The sequence below is a fragment of the Anguilla anguilla genome, chromosome 1 (assembly GCF_013347855.1).
Source record: "Anguilla anguilla isolate fAngAng1 chromosome 1, fAngAng1.pri, whole genome shotgun sequence".
Classification (NCBI taxonomy): domain Eukaryota; kingdom Metazoa; phylum Chordata; class Actinopteri; order Anguilliformes; family Anguillidae; genus Anguilla; species Anguilla anguilla.
The window spans coordinates 68,891,266-68,913,948 of record NC_049201.1 but is presented as its reverse complement, the minus strand read 5'-3'; the positions used below and the strand labels follow the sequence as shown (position 1 = coordinate 68,913,948).

At 41.6% G+C, this 22,683-nt stretch overlaps 1 protein-coding gene across 5 annotated transcripts; it reads right to left on the bottom strand.

The window, feature by feature from the left end:
• Positions 1 to 3,120: 3,120 nt before the first annotated feature.
• LOC118223392 (death-associated protein kinase 2-like) lies at positions 3,121 to 22,683 on the bottom strand. 5 transcript variants are annotated; one of them, XM_035409847.1, is made up of 14 exons: positions 22,197 to 22,683; positions 21,453 to 21,548; positions 15,858 to 16,158; positions 10,621 to 10,798; positions 10,103 to 10,324; positions 8,319 to 8,457; positions 6,261 to 6,390; positions 5,652 to 5,700; positions 5,255 to 5,281; positions 4,990 to 5,142; positions 4,354 to 4,399; positions 4,116 to 4,205; positions 3,665 to 3,751; positions 3,121 to 3,241 (listed from the first exon to the last, which is right to left on the bottom strand). In XM_035409847.1, the coding sequence occupies exons 4-14, from the start codon at positions 10,680 to 10,682 to the stop codon at positions 3,161 to 3,163; spliced, it is 1,086 nt and encodes a 361-aa protein (XP_035265738.1). In that variant the 5' UTR covers positions 10,683 to 10,798; positions 15,858 to 16,158; positions 21,453 to 21,548; positions 22,197 to 22,683; the 3' UTR covers positions 3,121 to 3,160. The 5 variants fall into 5 exon arrangements, with proteins under 5 accessions (XP_035265738.1, XP_035265760.1, XP_035265781.1 ...); XM_035409869.1 differs by having other exon boundaries at positions 22,453 to 22,683; XM_035409890.1 differs by lacking the exons at positions 21,453 to 21,548; positions 22,197 to 22,683 and adding an exon at positions 16,751 to 17,113.

Here is a 22,683-nt window from a genome sequence, read left to right as displayed (position 1 = left end):
TTCAGACCATCTAACCACCTCTATTTAAGATTTCCCGTGGCTGTATCCCATATGTATTCCCCGTGCCTGACGACGCGAAATTGGTCCACAGGTGGATGGTGTCACTTGACCCGAACACGGAAATAAGTTAACCATTTTTTTCTGTCTAGTCCTCTAAGTCGCCACTCCCATGCATATCTGTTTTCTCAAGTACCTGTCCGTGAATGTATCCTGTTACAGTTTCGCCTGAGTGTCTGTGTATCTATCTGTTCATTTTTTCTACCTCATTATATTGATGTGGCCATTGCTTTTTTTACAGTCGATTTTTAATGTGAGTTTACCTGAAATTAACGTACCTGCTGACGTTTATCACTGTTTTGCTGTCCTTTAGTGTGCGTGTTTATTTCTGTAGTTGACAGGTCTCAGTGTCAGCTTCTCAATGGAGATCCCTTCCCCACCGTACTGGCACTTTTATTATTTATTACGCGAAGGTAACAGATGGAAAGCATGGGGGCGAGAGGAGGGGAGAAAGAGAGCAGGGGCAGCGTTTGGAATGCACAAAGTAAGAACTTCATTTTGTCCTCTCCCTCCCTCTCTCCCTTCTGGAATGCTGACTCCCTCTTCACTGAACTGTTGTGCCATTGCCGAACCAGCCTCCGTATCTCTGAAAATGCTAACAGAAATATGCAAATTAGCACACGCTTTAGCGCTTAATGTTTCATAAAACGTTAAATATTTCTCAAATAATTAGCTGGATTTCAGCTAACGTTACTTGTTGTAAACATTATTGTGATTATCGGTTCAACTTTTCAGTACTGACCAGAATGACTGAAGGACAGGATTAGTCTAGCTTCGATGTAGCGTCTGAGGGAGGGCTAGATTCAAAGTGTGGTGCACTTTCCATTTCAGTTTGAAGCAAGTATTATTTTTTGGTACTTGCAAGATTGTGGCGGTAAATTAAATGTAGGCCTATGATAAATATTGTGCGATAACTGCAGAAAGGGAAACAAGAAAAACACGTAGGCTACTCTGAATTTAGGCATATTGTCGATAGTTTGAAGCTACCTGAGTGAACGTGTATGGTTTCATAATGAAACACGAATATGTAAAATGAATATAAACACTTATATTCATCTCAAAATCGGTTTCCAGTCTTTAGACTGAAGGGTATAGAACAGAACTAGCAAAAACGAGAATTTACAAGAAATTATTTATTGGACCTCACACAATGCACACATTTGTAAAATTGCAATTGCTGTAACTACTTGTAATGCACACAAATGGCACATCAAACAATAATGTTAAAAATACACACTAAAAAACTACATTTTTAAAAAACAGGGGGACATTTGGAAATGCTGTGCACCTCTTCTTGTGTCTTCAACATTTTGAAATCCTGTAATGTACTGGTTACCAAAAATGAAAAAAAAAAAAAACAAAACAGCTTATTGCACTTCAATATCACCATATACTACCTTAGCAGTTCTCCCATTCCTTCAGTTCACTGAGCTGAACTTACCTCCATGTCCTTACAGCTTTGTTATGGTTCAAGCTGAACTTTAGAGGGATATTATACATTAAATTATAGGAAAAAAAGACCTGTACCCAGGGGTGTAGCACAAAATTCTGGGCCCTACACATAAGCAGTCTCTGTGGGCCCCCTTCCTCTCTTGATCCATGTCTCTCACGCATCATTCCAGGCTTTTCGAGGGCCCTCCCCCCATTCGGGCCCTGGGTAGTCGGTCCCACTTTTCCCCCCACTACGACGCCCCTGCCTGTACCCGTGAGCCCGCCTAAGGTTAAAAAACGTAGGCACGAGTGGAGGCATGGGAGACAAATGTGGCATACAGTGGTACTGAAGAGATACAGAGCCAGAGGACTGTACAGCATCCTGGTTGAGCATCAGCATGTCCTTAAACCAGGTACTTCAATACTGCAAGTGTCACATTGCTCAACTGCATAGACAACTTAGTATGCAAAACCCAAAAGCTATAGCATGTAATCCAGCAGGCGTAAATAATGATGTAATCCTTCATAGAAACGGAATACATTGCAATATATTGTAAATATGTGGCCTTATAATCATAATATAATCATATAATCATAAATATATTTCTCAGAATTCTACTTTTATAAAATATAATGCAGAATCTGAAAGGGGCAATCATATCTACAGTTGCCCATCTATTGTGAATTGTTTCTTTTCTTGATAATACAATTTCATTATGCAGTATATTAAATTTCCATAAGGGATGTGACTTATACTTGGATCCACTGAACTGCTCTTCAACCCAACACACACACACGCACGCACGCACGCACGCACGCACACGCACGCGCAGCTCTGTACATTCATTTATCCATTTCTGTTGATTGAATGAGTCTCCTTTTGAAAGAGATTGAGCTTAAGTTCATTCAATGACCTAAACCCCAGCACTATCAACTTTACTACATGAAAGTTTCAAGTAACTTCACTTCAAGTAACTTTAAAACAAAAATATGAACACTCCTAGTGTAAACATTGTTAAGTATGCATTAAATGACATGCCAAAGCAGAGAAGCTGAGATTATAAAACTGCACTGCCTTCTCATGCTTCAGATGGTTGCTGGCCATAATGTGGAAACTTCAGTGAGTGTGCAATGATGTTCTGGGATGTTCATGAATTTCAGAGAATAAAATCAACTCTTACTGTAGTCTGATACAGTAGGTATTCTAGACAGTAATAAGAAACACAAAATAAAAAATTGTCTACAAAATGCTGGCTTGATAATGTTGTTTTTTTAAATACAGATATGCAGTTTAAAAATATTACTTAGCTGTTACAACTGCCACAATATTCTAAAGTCATTGTTTTAATATCCTTTAATGATGCTTTGTGTGCAGAAAAGCTATTTTTCCCAAAGCAGCACCAGATCTGACTGAAAATTCAATTGAAGAAATGTTCCACTGAATTAGAGGATGGTCATATATACAACATTAATTTCTCAGCACCAGGGACTAGCTGTTCTCTATCTAGGTAATGTTAGTGACCACTCTGCATAAATATCACCCTTAATATCACACAAGAAAAAAAACAGCATAATGGTGATTTTTTGAAAATATTAAATGTTTCCCCCCTTATCTTTCAGGCAGTCCTTTACAGAGCCCATTTGGAGATTTATCGCCCCCTTGTGGACACCTTTATGAGCTGCTACTGAGTCTGCGACGGATGAGGGAGGCGGGCTTGGTTTCAGTGTCTTCCTGGTCACTCTCACACTGTCTCTGATGGGAGAAGGTGATGGTTGTGCATTAACAATACTTATGGAAATATAAACTAAGGAAAATTCACTTTTGTATCCAATATATGCTATTACAAAAGTGTGTTGCATTGATTAGAAGAGAGCACAGTATTGATAAGAAGTATTCTGGCAGCAAATTGGGGTTGCTTTGTAAAGTTAAGCTCCTGAATACAATATGTCATGTCAAAATCTTTTGCAATGCTGTCACGGTGATTGTGGTATGTCACAATACGAGCCTTTTTAGTGTAGTAACTTCTTCCCTTTTTCCACAGCAAAACATTTAAGGGAGACTCCAGCTTGAACTCACGAATCCCCATTTTTCAGTATTACAATACTCTGTCATGAATCATGTGATGTTATGCAGAAATTTAAGGGAGTATAAAATCCCCCCCCGCCCCCCGCTCACCAGCTCCTGGTCCTGAGAAGCACTGGTCTTACACAGCAGCCTCAGCCGACAGAGCCGATTACAGGCCGACACCATGTTATAGGACATCTACAGAAACGGAGACAGCAGTAACTGTCAGATACATTAGGAAGTCAAAATATACTTTCAGTTGTCTCAAAGCACTGGACAGCATGCTATTCAGAGGGAATAAAAAAAAACACCCTGAGATAACTGTTAAAAACAAAATTATTCCATGACCCCAGGAAAAGCCATAAAAAGACTCCTGGAAAATGGTTAGTGTCCGAGGTAGGAAGAAAGAAGAGAAACACGAGACAAAACAGCAGTATATGTGTGCAAGTGGATGCAATATACATTATGAACTGCAGAGGGCGGACACAGTCAGTCTAAAAAGTATGACTTGTCCATACAGTAGAATCCACAGTGTGTCTCACTCTCTCACATTCAGTCTCACCTTCCACTTCCTCTTGGCATTGAACTTCTTAAAGTTCTTCATGTTGATTGACGAGCGACTTCTGTTGGCTTTCTGCTTTCGTGTGAGTGGCTGAATTGGGACATGAAGGAAAAGTAAATGACATTTAACATGTTATGACGATACCACACTACTGAGGATTCCTCTCTTTTACTCTCTGATGCTTGCTCAAGCCTTAATCCACCCCCCCCCCCCCCTTGCCCCCCTGCTCTTTCCTCACCTTGATCCAGGGATGTAGCAGACATTCCTCTGATGTCATTCTCTCACTGTGGAGACAGACGGAAAGCGGTGGTTTTACTCTACCAAAGCTGAGCTCTACAGCTTTAATTAATAACAGAGGCATCATCATTTACCAAAGGGAACTTTAAATATCTCCTGACCTCATACTGCTTTCAAAAGCACACACAACAGTAGATTAAAAGAAGAAATTAATTAAAAACAAAAATTATATGGTGTTTGTGAGTTTTCAATAGTTTGTAATGTAACTTTTTGTGAAGCACTTTGTATCTGTGCTATATAAATAAAGTTTATTATAATATTATTATATGTCGCCAGGTGCTGTGTCTTTTCACTCTGCAGTCCACCAGCTGAGCTGCACAGATAGATGTGTGGTCCCTCACATGTAGTGAAAACTCTGCCTGCCAACTGAGACCCTCCCTCCTGGCAAGAAACTGACCAATTATTCATCCCCCAGGACCCCTGCCCACATCTGTGACAGTCAGTATTCAATGTAGAAACACAGCGTTCATCCCTGCACTAAGATACAGTGCTTTACTTTGGCACTGCACCCACCACAACCCCTCCCCCCACCCCCCCAAACACAAGATTGATGGTCAGATACAAATAAACTCATTACACTGGATCTTTCACCAGCAGCTTCTGAATGAAGTCTTTGGCCATGGCGCTGGTCTGGCTAAAATACTGGTCATCAAACTCATATTTCATCTCCACAATGTTTCTTAGCGTCTCCTCATCTGAATCTCCTTGGAAGGGGGACATACCACTCAGCCTGTAGAACAGGGGTGCACAGTCAAAGTTTGCACTTTTGCGTACTAACATAAAAGTCGCAAAATACAGTACATTTGAACCTCTCTTATTGACTTCTGCTATTTGATACTCACAGAATGTAGGTGATTACACCTATGCTCCTGGAGAGAGGGAGAAAGAGAAAGAGAGCAGAAACAAAAAATACTCATTTTAAAAGCGTTACACTCATTACTGTTCTTAACTCATGGGAGTCAAGACATTGCTAAAGGCTAAAGGTAGGGTTATGGCATTGCATGTAACATTTGTTGTTAGTTGTTCAGATTGAAATTTTAACTGTCCCTTTTATCTGTGTTGATTGTACCCAAAGTCCTTTTCATATGGCTTTAAACTTTAAAAAAATAATCCTCCTTTCTGTTGTTCCCAGTTCCATCTCTGTTAAACAACTTTCTCTGGAATGCATGAAAAGCTCTAAGCAAATAAACTAATTATTATTATTGTCCTGCGTGTGTATTAACGTATGATACAGCTTACCACATGTCCGCTGAAAAACCTAGGGGCTCGTAGTTTATTACTTCAGGAGCTGAAGATGTGAAGAGAAGTTAGGACACAGTTTAGCTACACATAAGTCTGCCTGTGCACAGAACCCCCAGTGAGAAACAGAGAATCAGGGAGACAGGCAGAGGTTAATGCAATGCGCCCGATTGCCATGAACAAGGCAGGAGTTTGTGGCTATGTTTGCAGTACTGTGGTGTCTGTTCCACTGAAGAAACTTGGGGAAGTGAAAGAAACTGATGACAAACAGCATTCCCGCAGTGCTATTGTGATGCTTTGAGAACCTGGCTACAGAAGGCCTGTCTTTAAGCATTGTAGTCCTACAGAGGTTCACACCCTCCTTTGGGCTCTTCCTGTCTGAACTGTGGAAACTTCATACGCTCAGCCACAAAACTCTCTCACAACCGCTTTACCCCACATAAGGCTGTGATGTCACATCCTGTGCTGAAACAGCGCTGCTCATTTCCATGGTTACCTGAGACCCTTGGACCCCTTCTCTGCACTAACCTCTGTACATACAGAGACATAAAACGACCAAGAAATGCACATATATGCAGAGTCATGACAACAACCAGTTGTACCACTCACCAATGTATTGGGGGGTGCCACACAGGCTCTGGTACACCTCCCCAGGGGTAAAGCAGTGGGCCAGTCCAAAATCGATGACCTTGATGTGTGGGTGCTCTGCTTCCTTGTCCAACAACATCATGTTTTCCGGCTGAGGTTTTCACAGGGCAAATATAGGGAGAACACATAACGACAAAATTTCACACCATTCATCTTCTAATCAGCCAAGAAACTCATACCACTGAGGGTTCAAGCGAAGGAGAAACCACAGCGATACTACTGATCTAGCGCAATAAAACGCACTGCGAGTTAATGCATTTAACAGAAGATCATTCAGGGCGCAGACAATCCAGACCCAGATAGTTTTATGTGCAGCATTTATAGCGTTGCAAGGGCTTCCACTATGAAGTCCATTTTCTTTTTTTATCCCCCGAAAGTACACAGATTGTCCACAAACATGTCATAAATGTACTGTCTCCAGGATTGCAGTCCATTTGTGGCAAAATCCAAGGGAATGGGTACATTAGCTACATCTCTTCATGCAGTGAAATTATAATAGCCTTGGGTAGCCTATCTTAATTGAAAACAAAAAGGAAGTATTGATTGTACATTTTATTTTTCAATCAAATCAGCTTTGTTTTACATCCATGTGGGATGATTCAAATACTTGACAATCAAAAAGACCCACTCAAATCTGTACATAATGCAATAAAATACTGAATGCGGAATAAATTTTAATTGTTTTCTTTTTGCTTGTTCTGACTTTGCAGAAGTAAACCAAGGTACTATATCACATTCAGCTTTTGTTTTTAACAGGATGTTATATGTGGTCTTGCTGGTAAGTAAGTGATCAGTTCTCCACTCGGTGCGCTGACAGCCAAGCTTTATAACCTCAGACCAACAGACAGCTGCATGAAAAGTGGACTGCAGGGGCTTGTGCAGCAGGGACTGCATTGTGTGTGACAGGGGTGGGCATTCGATTCTCGATTTCATGCTAATTCTTTTATTTCAATAACCCGGTCTTATAATAATTAATATTTTATCCACAATCCTTGATAAGTTCATGAATGAATGACAGCTGAAGACTGCCCCAGTGTCCCGACAAACAACACCTTGCTGTGGTCTACTTCACGGTAAAACCGGCATCAGCGCATTCAGCTTTTAGCTCATGTGGCTAGTGTAACTGGTGACAATGAAAACTTGCATATGCACCAGCTGTTCCGGAATGCACTTGCCCACTCCCGCAGAGTGATATATTGCACTATGTACATACGACACGCATGAACACTAGCCTGTGCTGCCTGCTCCGCAAAGCTGGCATAGCCCCGGCTTTGCAGGAAATATGAGAGAGGGACACGGCTTATAGCATCCCGGTTGACTTGGCAAGAGAGCGTGAGGCAGATGTTGCAACTGTCACCTTCTGAACGATGCGAGAATGTTTCTGCCGGGAAACACGGAAACGTGAGAATTTCACAATAATGAAGATGAAAACCGGTGATTATCTCTCCCCTGACCTTGCTGCCCAGTTTGCTTCAGCTTCAGATTGTAACTGACATGCTGAATAAATATGGCGCTATAGCTCTTATTATGCTAACTGAAAGCATTTATGTGCTTTGTTTTCCCTAAAGTCATCTTGTAAATGACCATCCAGTAAATCCACGTAATATAATACAATACAGATTACTGACCAAATCCAGTGTCTCATGGGAAAATCAAACCTGCAGCCTTACACTAGTCCAGCTCTTTAGGGCCAATGTCACTGCCAGCTAGTATAGTCAAGTATGAGGGTGCATCTGTCCTTAATAACGTCACAGTCACAGGCTGCTTTTTTGATTACTCTTTGCACTGAAGAATGAAAGTAAATGCACTGAACGTGGTATGCCAGCACACTCAGAGCCCCACAGTTACTGACCTATGACGTAAGAATGAAAGGTCATACACGTAAGGGTTGAGAATGGACCCACATCACAGCTATACTGGGTAACTGCAAACCGCAGTGAAAGGTGACTGAAGGCCAACAATAAGTGCTCCACGGGTCAGGACTGAGCCCCATGCAGTAATATTAGGCAGAATCTTTACCTTGAGGTCAAAATGGGCGATACGCTTGCTGTGCATGAATCCCACCCCCTCCAGGATCTGCTTGATGAACTCAATCGCCTCGTTCTCTGTCAGAGCCTCCTTCTCCGCAATGAAGTCGAACAGCTCCCCCCCACTGATACTGTGTAAAAGAGGGAAGAGAGAGTGAGAGGGAGATAGAACACAGGTGCAAAGAGATAGAGGAAGAGAGCAAATTCAGCGCTCAACGTGAGCCAATTAGGCTAAATTAGTCAGACTGTTTGATAGATTTTACATTTGCTTTTTCAAAGGCTAAATTAACAGGAGTCAATACTTTTGCCTGCCTCAACAGATAGAGCAAGACAAAATCCAAACAACGCAGTCATACGTGTGCAAACAAAAACAACCACAAAAAACATTCATTTGAGAGGAAGTATCAGGAACAGACAAACCATGGCTAGAAACTAGAAAAAGCAGCTAGAAGAGAACCTGAGGGAACCAAGTTTTTAACTACAGTGCACGTAGGCGGCCGCACTCAAAACTGGACAGTTCCATTTTGACTAATTGTCCTGTGAACCTCTCCCACACAAACAATGAGATCAGGTTCGGGACATTGTCTTTAAATAGCCAAACCCTGTCTCTTGTTACACTGCCCTGTCTTTGTGACCTCACCCCACAACAGATGTATGCCGACGAAAATGTCACCCCGGCAACTTTTGTCACAGACACTGTCACAGGCAGCCAGACCCCGTTGTCACTTAATCCCCCAATCAGTTTAAACACAGTGGTACAAAACTCGCCAATCAGAAAGAAGATTTAAAGGTCCGGCTCACCCTATAAATACCGAGGGACGAACGGATCTGGAAAAACGTGCCACAGCTTAATCCTTCCTTCATACCGTCCCCCGAACCACAGAGAATGGCTTTCTGTCCTTATGTTCCTAATACCCCTTACACCAGGTTACCCTCTCATCCCATTTTCCCAATGCTTCTGTTTTAGATAGCCCCTTCACCACTCCCCCTTCCCAAATAAGAGGCCAGTCCATAACTCACTAAATAAGCATCCAGCGCTTGCTCTAAGACTCAACTCAATAAAGGTAAATATTTTTGATCAGTACTATTATCAACACGAATAAATCTGAGAACCGGAACAATCTTAATTTAACAAAACCTTAATAAATATGTAATGAAAGCACTGTACACATACAGTACATTCAATAGTAAATATTTGCTATAGAAATATAATATTCATTAATTATGGTTGAGTTAATTATTTCATCATTTTTCATTGATTGTGAAGTGAAACTAATTTGAAACTTCATGTACACAGACATTTGATCTTTTTAATCATATCAATAAATGCAAAACCGGGTTCCCCAAGCCAAAAAAATAAAATAAATAAAAATAAACAAAACAAAAAAGCTGCAGGACAAATACACTGTGACTGTTTGTTTATCTTTGACAGACTGATACGTTTTCCAGTAGCTGCCATTCCTTAACACCTATGCTGTGCAGGTCCTGCGCGCCCTGTGCCATTGTCCAGGACCCTAAACACAGAACACGGGACCCAGTGTGCTTACAGACACGCAAAAGAGCCGGTTAGAAAGTTATTGTGTTGCCCTTCCATTAATATCCCTTCCTTCAAACAACGGAAGATCGCAATCCATATAAGGACAAAATCTAAGCTGCGATGAATTATTACAGTGTAATACACAAATCAGGTGACATGCAATGCGACCATTATCCTTCTCAACGCCTCCCTCTTTCCGTCCACCCTCCTCCTCCTCTCTCTCCTGCTCCCTCACTCACAGCTCCACGATGAGCACCACCTCCGCTCTGCTCTCGAACACGTCCTTGAGGGCCATGATGTTTCTGTGCTGCAGGGCCTGCAGGATCTCCACCTCCCTCTCCACACTCTTCCTCTCGATCCCCAGCCTGCTGCTGGCGTTCTTTCGCAGCTTCAGGAACTTGCCAGCCCACCGCACGCCCGTGGCCCGCTCCAGCACCTCCCGCACCTGCCCAAAGTGCCCACTGGGGCGGCGACAGAGAGAAGGTTGGAGGAGAGTAGCTTGTGAAACACCCCTGTTCTAGTACAGACATGACAGGCCAATTAAAGACAGTTTTAAAATCAAAACAAAACATCAGGTAGTTAAACAACTCATTAATTACATTTTGGGTTTACCAGAACTTGAGGAATTGGCAGGGGACCCTGGTAATGGTTCAAAGTACAAATGACAACATGCTGTGAAAGTGGCTTTTGAGAGAGGAATGCACCCGGTCCTTAGCAGAGACTGTTTACAGCAGCTGATGCTGCAGCACTTCTTTACCTGCCCAGCACCTGTCCGATCTCATAGAAGTCCTCCACATTCTGCAGCTTGAAGAGCGCCATCCGGCCTGCAGTCTTTCACTCGCTTGCCCTCACTCTCTCTCTCTCTCTCTCTCTCTCTCTCTCTCTCTCTCTCACTGGTCCCACTGCATGCGCCTGCTACTGCATGCTGCACTGACCTGCAGAAACCCAGGGAGAGAGAGAGAGACGAGTGTAAACTGACTGATAGAGAGGAGTGTGTAGGGAGGAAGGAACCAACCCAAGGTGACAAGGCAGAGACATTAAAGGACACAGCTGTGAAGGCTGAAGGCGAAAAATAAAATATTACACCATAACACTGCCGAGTCCCCTGCTGAGATAGACTTGACACAGGAAAATGTTTTTTTTAATGGCCTTCTTTAAAAATAAAAAAAACCTTAAAACTTCCAGAAATGGGCTAAGAGATTAGGAATAATTAACCTTAATGGCTGCCCACCAGTAGAGGAGAAGAGAGTCTGATGATAACATGCCAGAGGACAGAGATGAGATAAGAAAGATGCGAGGAAGGAAAAAAAAGATAAAGACTGTGACCGACAATGACAAAAATAGGTACTGTACTCTGTAGAAATGTGCAGCAGGGTGGAGGTCAGAAAAGAGAGAAAAAAGCAGTAAAGGAAGAGAACCGCGAGTAAAAAAAGTAGAAGTTGGACTGTTAAAAAGACAGAGGCGTGAATGACGTATGTTGTGTGATGCAATGTCTTTAGAGAGAATGCGTGTCCCATGGGCCGAGAAAATGAGAAACAGAGTATCTGCCGATGGGAAACACATGTTAAAGGGTTTATTTGGCAGTTATCGTGGGGTTTACCCACTGGAGATATTTCTGGGCGTATATATTTGCATTCTCTCTCTCTCACACACACGCAATCTAGTTTTCCTGTAATCAGAAGTAAGCAAATATTGTACAAACAAATCAACGTATTTCTTTGCATAATTGCTCAGCTCCCAGCCCTCCTCTGTTCTCTCTCCTTTCTCTGTATTTGTCCATCCCTCCTTCTCCTTTGTCTCTCTGTCCACTGCTCCCACCGACCCCTCCCAGCTGTTGTTGATTCCTGTTCCGCAAGCAGGCCCAAATGAAATCCATGTCACGTAAACTCTCCCTACACTGAGAACCCTACCCAGACCCCATCCTGTCACAGGATACCAGCTAGACAAAAAAGCAACGGGGAAGGGGCGGGGGGGGACCAAACCACCCCATGCCTTTTCCAATGTCCCTCTCCACAGGACCATTGCAGGGAACAAATGAGTCGAGCCTAGGAAAGCATTTGATGTTAAAGGCCTGATGCTGATAAGCTGAATGCACTCAGTCTGAGTGTGTCTTGGCCTGTCGCCAGACAGAGAGACTGCGACTGTACTGTGCTTATCAGAGAGAATTCACCCAGATGGGCTTGCGCACAGAAGAGCTTCTATCTGTCCGCACCCGAGCCCACACGTAATATATATCTGTGCAAAGGCTCCACTGTATGTCTGCCTAAAATAAATTCGTATATGGCATCTTTATACTGCATGTCTGTGTGCGCGTGTAATATTAATCTACACTGCACATCAATGCATTGAGTATAAAACTGTGCACTGCACACCTATGATCAGTATTATACAAATATCTATACTGTAGATCAGGGTATCTGTGCAATATAACTGTACACAACACATCAGTATGTCTGTGTAATAGGTTTTCAATGTGTCATTACACCTGTGAGCCACACCAGTGGCACTTATTTCCGTGTATCCCTGCGTCTAGGTGAGTCTCCACCTGGGTAGAAGCTTTGCCTAACAGCACACATTTGCAGGTACGCATTCCTGGCCTCTGGTTCTGTCAGAGACCTCAGTCTGTGTCCTGGACAATCCACTTACTCCTATATAAAATGAAACAAAGTTGCAGTATCTTTCACCGAATGGTGATACAACCAGCTATTTTGTATACACATTCCATCAAGTTTCCAACTACTGCACTCTGCAGTACAAGACAGGGCACTAGGTAGGTACTGAGCTCTACAGTACATAGGTTAGAGTTAACTCCAAGTTTTTAATTTGTATTTATGATTAATTAAAGGTTATCAATGCAAAATAACAAATAAAAAACAAAAGCAACACAAATCGAACACTTGAAGCAAACTTGTCAATGTACAGCCACAACTCCAAATACACACATTCTGCTCAACATCCACACACAGGGACGTACACACAAATTCTAGGGAATGGTTATGTAATACCTTGGAATCTGTGAAGTTTAAACTAGATAATATATACATATAAATGAAGTGAAGGTTAAGAATTACACTGAGGCTTGAAAAGGATTATGATGCTTATTGTGGTAGTATGGCAGCGTAGTGCTTGAAATCTAAGCTCTGCATTTAATGCTTAGGCCTATTCTAGTCATATGATCCCATGTGCATATGTATACGTATGTGTCTGTGTGAGCATGCGCACACATTTTAACATCTGTTTGAGTTTGCTATGTGTCGCAGGGACTTTGTTTGTGAATCTAGACCATTCAGTCGACACAGCGTGTGCTTGTGCAATGACCTTCCCACAGTGTTTGCACCGGTCCTCACATCCTTGCATGCTAGTGTGAGTGATGAGGCAAAAGCAATAAGGCAATTGATTAACCAAGCATTAATCACTTCAGTAAAGTGGTTCCCACACAAGAATCAGCTGCAGCCTGCACTCTGCACATACGCAATAAGTGATAACTGCTTGACATTTATCATGGAATCGGTTTTCATGGCCAGAGGAACACATTTACAACACAAGTAGATGTAGAATTTCTTAATATGATGGGCAGAGTACACAACCACAGTAAAAAAAAAAAAAAAAAGGTGCATTAATAATAAGAAAAACAACCAAAAAAAAATGTTTCTGCAAATATAGGTGTAATGAAGAGCTACGCAATGCCGTGTGTACGTGTGTTTGCGTTCATGCGCGCAAGTCCGTCTCGTTTTTGTGCGTTTTTCTCTTGGTGCGTTTTTCTCTTGGTAAATGTGTTCCTGTGTATGTGCAAACGTGCATCGGTGTCAGTGTTTCTTGGTATGCGTGTGTGTGTGTGTGTGTGTGTGTGCACTTAATGGTGTGCAATGCCTGCATCTGTGTGGCACCTCTGTATTCAGCCTCTGAGAACCGTTTGCGGTTCCTAGGATTTACTGTCCGCACACGTTCGCCTGTCTGTCTGCGTGGCTGCTGGAGCCACACTGCGGACCACAGACTCAATCCTTCCTGTGTTCCAATGGCACAAAAGCCTTTCAAATGTCAAGGACAGTCAAGCCCTGAGAGAGAAAAACACATATAGCCCTGGAGATTAAGGCTCAGATAGGATATCACCAAACCGAATGATGACCAGGAGAGGGAGGGCGTCAGGGCAGCGGGTGAAGAATGGAACACAGAGGGATGCTCCAGCAGAGAGAAAATGGGGCTGCTGGGGAAACAAAAACATCCCTTTTAGAGAGGCACAGGCTGCTAGGCTGCGTGGGCCGGCGGTGTAGTATAATGGGTAAGGTGCTGGTCTTGTAACCTAAAGGTCACAGGTTAGATTCCCGGGTGGAGCACTGCCGTTGCACCCTTGAGCAAGGTACTTAACCTACGTTGCTTCAGTATATCTCGAGCTGTATAAATGGAAGCAATGTAAATGCTACGTAGAATGCTGTGTAAGTCGCTCTGGACAAGAGCGTCTGCTAAATGTCTGTAATGTCATGTAATGTAGGCAGCACATCCTCTTAAGGTACTGTTCCAGTGCGTGAAATAGCCCCGCAGTCTGATATCACGATTGGACTGTGACAGGGCTGGCTGTATCTGACAGCCCCACAGGGTGACTCAGATTCACCAGCGAAGTCGCCCAGCGTGGGAGGAACTCGAGCGGCCGGGCTAACCGTGTCTCATCGCTCACCAGTGACCGCTGTCGCTACCCGAAGTCCGCTTGCTGAAGCTGCACATACAGTAAAGTCCCCATCCAGAGTTGTGCCAGCGGAACTCGTGTGCCGCGGTGTGAAAATCAGCAGCTGCTTGACATCAGGCTTTTCGGGAGAGCTCGTGCTCGTCTGCGCTTTCACGGTGAACAGCGGCGGTTGCAGCACAGAGTGTGACTGGCGGTGAATATAATTGGGCATTCTAAATTTGGAGCAAATGGAGTTAAAGGTGTAAAAAAAAAACACAGATGCCTGAATTCAGATGAGAAAAGAGAGAGGGGGAATAACGGCAGGATGAGTAAAGGGAAGCACCTCTACTATGTGAACAGAAAAAGAGAATAACATGGAGCGACGCATTGAGACTGAAAACAAACTGGGCGAGGAGGCCTACAGTACGAAGTTGAGCACCAGGAGATAGAGGGAGGGACTGAAGAGGAAAGAAAAAAGAAACTACTAATGAACGGCCTTAGGGAATGGAATTAGCCAGCCCTTCTTGTGTGGCTTTGATTACGGACTCCTTCTCACCAGGAATTCCTCCCGGAGATTTACAGCACACCGAATGACCTATCCAAAAGGTTAACACATGGTTCACATGCACGAGGGTGTAAATCACACCCGTTCCCTCCTCAAAGTGCTCAGATGAAAGCCATGCTCATAAAACACTCACATTAACAAACACATGCTCACTGGGAAAAAAAAGTGTATACACGTAAGTAAAGGACAGGTACGTGGTTGCGTTTTTCATTTTCTCAAAGACTGGAAGGCTTTAGCCGTCTGGACCTTTTTGCTCATAATTTCTAATAAAAATGAGAAAAAACCCAATGAATTCTAGTTGTTTTATAGACCTTTAACACTGGTTTGGGTGAGCATTTTTACGTATTTCAACAGACAAATCACACCTACAATCAAAGACAAACGAGGCAAGGAATTTTTTACTTTAAACGAAGTCCCGCACAAAGACATTTTGTAGAATTGCACAAAAAGACTTGCGCTGGTTTAAGGACGGACACGTCACGCCCATCAGATAAAGCCGAAAGCTTGCGTTTTTCTTTTCAGAAAGTACTTTAGCCTATAGCCTAGTAATATATTACCAACGAGGATCAAAAAGATGCATTTTTACATCGTTCCATTTGCCAACATGGTTAATACGGAAACATAAACAATACAGATGAGAACTAAGAACGGCAATTAAACCCAAATGTGAACAGTCCACGTGGCCAGGAGACAGCTAGACTGATAAATAATGTTGCCATTTGGGCTATATCTGGAGTTCAAAGCAGGTACATTCGTTTCATAAACCTACCTGTGGAGCCCGTAGCCTAATGTAGGCTAGATAATTCACGTGGCAATCAATTCCGAGTTCCAGTGCGCAGTTGTTGTTGCGATTTACTCATTATCCCACAAGCTTCGTCGCAGTTGTTCTGAAATATTATCCGTACTCGTATTCTCCCCGCTCTCTCCTTCGGCGGTTTCCGTGTCTCAGTTGAACGACTTGTCCGACCGCTCCCTTAATCGGAGAGCATTTTGTGTTTCGCTAAGCCCTGAGGGGGCTGGGGAGAAATTCCAGATCAGAAGTCACACATCCGTCCCTCAGCATCGTGATTCTGAAGGAAAAGAAAGCAGACCTGTTGGTCCCCCAACATTGGTCAGATGAGGACATATATTCGCCTATATACGAAGTTAAGGCATGTGCGCTGCATCTCAAGTATCTTTTGGAATATCGATACAGATAACGAAGTGCTTAAATCAAAAACAGTTTTGTATCATTAAAAAACGCAGCCAGATCAAACGAAACCTAACTGCCAAGTAACCAATGGCGAGTTTTCTTTCACCGATTTCACCTATGTCACGCACCTGTCAGGATGTGCTTGGTCAACGTATAAAATGTGTCAAAGTAGATTATGTTAAACGTTGTCGGAATTTCTAATATCGGCTCAGACAGAAATAGCTTATAACCCAATTCCACAAGTGCATCCTTCCACAGAGTGTTTGAATAGAACTTTTAAGTCCTGCAGTTTTCCAAACAATGTAAATTTCTCTGGGCGAGGCAAGGTAATTCAATAGGCTAGGCTCAATGGTGTCCTTGCCCCCCAGGGCAAAATAACATTAAACAGAGAGAGAGAGAGAGAGGGAGAGAGAGAGAGGAGAAATCGAGCATAGCGGAACAAGCTCCATAAATGTAAATTAACTCCCTACCAAGCCAAGTCTCGCCCAAAAAATGTACTTCTTCGTTGTGTTTAATTTCTTTTTTCATCTAAAAGTAGCAAGAGGAAGAAAATGTGCAGCCTACTCCCTTTTCTGAAAACGATGTAGCAACAAATAGCCAAACATAAAGGCCAGAGTAAGAGCGCGCTTTCACGCTGAAAATTTGGGTTGACAAAAAAACGAAAGAATTCCAGAGGCCCCCGAGCGCACACAGTTCGACATAGCGGACAGCAATTAAACTTCTAAATAGTGCTGTTGAATTTCAAGCGTAATTCCGCTAGGTTATGTTGCCTATTTGGAGGACTCGCCCGTAACGAAAGCAGATGCGGTTGTGGGGGCTTTTTGGGGCTCTTCAGCCTGTCCGGGTTCGATGATTCGATGCCAATAGGAACGGTGCAATTAAACTTTTAGACCTGTAGAACACGACGTCTTCAGTTACGCTACAGTGTTCCCGATTGTAGCTGTCCTAATGAATAGGCTACTACTGGGTGAGTTACTGGTTTGTAAATACAGATCACTGGACGTAAACTATAATTTTGGTTGATAACTACTATTTAAAAGGTCCAGTCAGAATCACGTGGCTCTAGCCGAGACTATGAACGGACAGGTTGTAATTCAGGATTAAATAGGATATTTCACTGTATAAACAAGTTGAGGCATTTGTTAATACTATATGGCAGACCTCGCACGAACATAGTATATTGAAATGTTTCTTACATATGCTACTTCTCTGTGCTTTTTTCTTTTTCTTTTTGCTACCCGCACAGTTTCTTCCTGTGAACCGATGGCTCAAAAACCATTAGCAGTCATAGTAAAATTATATATATAAAAAAAAATCTATTCTCCTCTTTCTAACTAACCTAAGATAGCCTACCATTTTATGGACAGCCTGTTCTAACATACCAACGTACAACAAAATATTTTCCCATTTTCCCCCTTCCTGATTTCTTCCATTATTTCATGTTTGTCACACTGCATGGTTTCAGATATTTAGACAAAATGTAATATTAGACAAAGGGAACCCAAGCAACCTTAAAACACATTTTTAAAGTTATTATTTCATGTATTGCACGAAAAAAGTTGTTGAACACTCATATCACCCATGTGAAAAGACCCCTTAAGCCCCTTAAGCTTAACCTGGTTGCACCACCTTTAGCTTAACTGCAACCAAACACTTCCTATAATTTGATATCAGTCTTTTTTCACATTGCTTTGGAGGAGTTTTAGCCCACTGTTCTTTGCTGAACTGCTTTAGTTGAAACAAACTGGTAGGTTTTTGAGCATAAACAGCTCTTTCGGGTCCTGCCACAGCGTCTCTATTTGGTTATCAGGCCTTTGGCTATGCCTTTACAAAACATTATATACTCATATGTGGATTTCTGTTGCGATTTGGATCGTTGTCTTGCTGCATAACACGTCAGCTCATGGTGACCTGACAGACAGGGCAATTATTTTTTCACATGGTTGATATGGGAGTAGGAAAACTTTTTTAAAATTAAATAAATACAATAATAATTTAAAAATTGTATTTTGAGTTTACTCTGTTTCCCTTTGCCTAATATCACATTTTTTTTCTAAAGATCCAAATCCATTGAGTGTGACAAATATGCAATAATGGAGGAGATCAGGGAGGGGCAAATACTTTTTCTGTATACATGGCACAAACCATAACCATAATGCACATGTATAACTAAGTACATATCTACCTGTAAACTGTGTTCTAGCCAAGTTAATCTAGGATCCTTCCTCTGTCATCTGGTGACTCAATAGAAATCAAGTAAATCAATGTTTCAGTAAAGTGGAGTCATACCAGCAGAACAAACAAACAAAAAAATTGCGGAAAGTATTATCCCTCAATGTTTATCTTCCCTAAGAAGACCTTTGCCCAACTCTCCAACCCAGGAAAGAGCTGGTAACTGCATGAATTTATGAAGTCTAGTGCTTCCCCCATTGACTCTCACGACCCCTACTGGGCTCATAATTGAACTGCATCTGACTGAAGCTTTCAGAGGAAAAGCAGGTGTTTCAATTAAAAAGATGCACTGTGTTTAGTCCTGTATATGCTAGAGTTCCACAGGTGTTACTTTTGGGATAATGCGATATGAATGGCTGTGTAAAGGTTGTCTCTTGAGTGGTATTATCTTTTGTCACAGTACAAATTGTTGGTTGTTAGGTTAATGTTCCAATTATTGATAAATGGGACACCTGTGGCTCTTTGGCGATATTGTGCTTTGTACTCCAGAGACGGACAGTGATGTTCTTCCACTTCTGTACGTCTCTCTGGATAAGAGAATCTGCTTGCTGATTGTAATGTAATGTAAAATCAAAACATACAGTGTATGATATCTGTAAACGGTTACTCTAATTACAATAGTCCCAGAAAATTTCCTGAAATTGTTAATATGGGAAATAATGGGAAAATCCATTTTGTTGTCCATCTTTCTAAACAGTGAAACAAAATATATGATCCCATTTAGTTTTGAGTAATTAATAGACAAATACTTTATATCTATTAACATCATAATCAAGATGGTTCCATAAATAAACTAGTGTTTTTCTGATTCTATTCCATTTCAAACACTGGAAAAGGTCAGGGGAAAAGCTGGGGCTCAGGTTTTATGACAGGATGAGAAAATAAATATACATAAAAAATGTAATATAATGTGCCTATAGAAATAGTAAGTGTAACTGAAACTCAGTGAATAGGACCCAAAAACCTACAGGCCAGAGCAATTAAGGAATCTGTCAACACAAGGACCAAAAAAGTGTCAATGCCAGTAAAGCAGACCATCATGAAGCTGAAAATCAAAATAAATTAATCATAGACATAGTCAAAATTTTGGGGGTGTCACAATCAACTTTTTATGTAAACAGTTTTATAAAAAGTTCCTCAAATTAAAGCTGACAGTCTGTGCTTTATCCTCATATTCATTGTTTCATTTCAAATCCAATGTGCTGGAGTACAGAGCCAAAATAACACAAAAATATGTCACTGTGCAAATACTTACACACTGCACTGTATCGAAAACATACATGATCATTCACACTGCAACATTTCAACAAGGACATACAAGTTTTACAAAATATTTGTAAATAATAAATTTGCAAAGCAAATGCATGATTACAAAATCAAAAATTGGAAATGTACAGTAGAACATCACATCAATGGTGAACATAAAGATTAAACACAATTCTTTTTTAATGTACCAAAAGGGTTTTGTTTGGTGTTGAAAACAACAATATTATGGATGGATGATAAACTGTGCTGGCTGTGCATGTCTACTTATGACCCTGAGAATCATGTTTTTTGTAGTGCTTTAAGTTTTACTTCATGTTGTTTTAAATTAATATTAAAATGTTCTGTTTCTGTTGTTCTGCTCATGATGCATTCTGTTTATCTTGAAAGCCTCACTGAATAACTTAAACTGAAAACTAAATGCATGTCAATTGAATTGCGCACCACACAGTGCTGGACTGCCTGTAAACTTGCCCCTCGTGTTGCATCCATGGGGTTCAGCCTTTCAGTCATTTTAGCATACATTTCATCCACTCAAAAAGAATCATATCCTGAGATGAAACCCAGGTTTAATCTTCTCGGTACATGGCCATGAGATATACGCAGAGGTGGGTAACCCGGCTTCAAAGAGTAAAAAGACTGACCATGTATTTGTGCCACCAACATGCACTAAACCAGCTGATTACAATAATTGGTTCTCCTACCATGGTGAAGAGTTATGCTAATTAGAATCAGCTGGTTTAGTGCATGGTGGTGGAGCAAATACATGGTCAGTCTTTTTATTCTTTGAAGCCGGGTTACCCACCTCTGGATATACGTATATCACTTCTGTTATGTTACAAAGTATGTATTTAAGAAGTATTTTAAAGATGCAATAAAAAAGAAGATTCAGTGTAACCACAAAACAAGTAGTTAACTATATTAAAAATTACTGTAGTTATGTCTCAAACTTTAAACTTTTTAAAGTTTTGAGAACATGTATTATTCCATTTGAAAATAGTGACAGCATGCTTAAAGAGCCCTGCATTACTTAATTTAAAAGAACACATTCTCACGATCTATGGTACACTTACAGTCAAAGGATAAAAACAATATACTATCTAGTCAGTAGGTAATCGGAGCACCAATTTAGTGAATTGTGGGGCTGAATGGCCTGTTATCAAAATTATGTTATGTTGTGTTATGTTATGTTAACAAAAATATCAAACAGGATTCCTGTACAATACCCACATGGGAGTCCCAAAATCATTAAAAAATCATGATTGCAAGGATATTGCTGACAGTTGCTCTTACTGTAAATCCATTTAAGGCTGGTCAAGTTTTTCTGCAAGTTTAGATAATATGTTTGTGAGCTCTTTGTGGTACTCCAGCTCCTGTCTCTGGAACTCCAGTTCCTGTTTTCTCATTTCTTGCTCAAAGGCAAACTTTTCTTGTTGAAGCTGGAGGAATTTGGCATCGAAATCAGCCAGCTGACTCAAAACCTCACAGACTGTGCCTTTGCATTCTTTTCTCTGGGCTGTAAAATAAATTGCAGGGCAAACTGAGCCAACAAAAATGTTACACGAAATTAGTCTCTCTTCAAGAAAAGAATGTTTCAGAGATGAGAATAATTTACGAGCCCCTGACATTTAATAATTCAGAAAACATTCATTATTAACATGCAATCTTAAGTCTTACCTGTACCAGATGTTGATGTTGTGTCTCCTTGAAAAGTTACATTGCTAGAGGTTACATTTCCCATTAGACTTGAAGAATCTGCACTGATTGAGGGCTCTGAAGGGTTAGCAGAATTAATTCGGAAGAGGTCAGCATTGTGACAGTGCAAGGGTGAACAAGCATGAAACTATAGGCGCTTACACGTGCCGAACAAAAAAATGGAAACACAACTGTATCTGGTGGGCACGGAACAGTGAAGGTGTCTGTTGGTTCTGTGTAATGCTCTAGGACACATGGTCGTGGCATGGTTTGAGTTGGCAGGGTCGATGTCAATCGTTTTTTAACGACAATGCAACACATTACACATTTAACTTAGACATACAATTAGTAGAAGTCTTCTGTACTAATCAAACTTCGATGGGAGTCGTAATATGCCACGGACTCTTCAGTTTTAAATGTACAAACACAGCGCATAATTTGTCAATAGGCTGGCGCACTCCGGCTAGGGCATACTCTATGATAAACGCGCACACGCACGCACGTGCTATGCCAGCTAGCTAGAACTGTCATAGTTCACTGGTCACTTTCCAATATACCGACACATAGAAAGCCAATAATTATTCGTATACATTCTCAATAACATTGAAGCTCCTCAATGGCTATACACAGCCTACTGACAGGTGCCAACGCGTGACTGATACAATGGCTAGTCGAAATGAGTCTAAGCATTGCTTTTTAATTGAAAACTATTGTTGTTCACGTTACCATTCATTTTTTTCACATCCTCCTCGTCTTCAGAAGTAGGCTCTTCCTTTATTATGAAGCTGCTTTCAGGACTTGAGGTGAAATAAGCCGGTGCTGGTGACACAGAACCCTGCGGCACATTCATATCCGCTGTGCTGCTTAATATATCAGATAGCTCTCTGTAAAATCTACACATTTTCCCGCGAGATCCGCTTCCTATGTTGTGGTCTGTGGCTTTTTTGAATTCACACCTCATCAATTTAACTTTACGTCGTACCTGGTCGACAGTGCGACAGAAACCCATGGCTGCCAGCCGTCCACTTATATCCCGATAAGCTGCCGCATTTCGCATCCCTCCAAGCTTCCGTTGTATTTTACTATCCGACCAAATGACAAGCAATGCTTTTGTTTCCTCGTCTTCCCAATTTCTCCCCCGTCCCGACATACCTTTGTAGTGTCGATCAGATGCATCAGATTGCTCTAAATGTAATCAGCCTACAGTAGAATG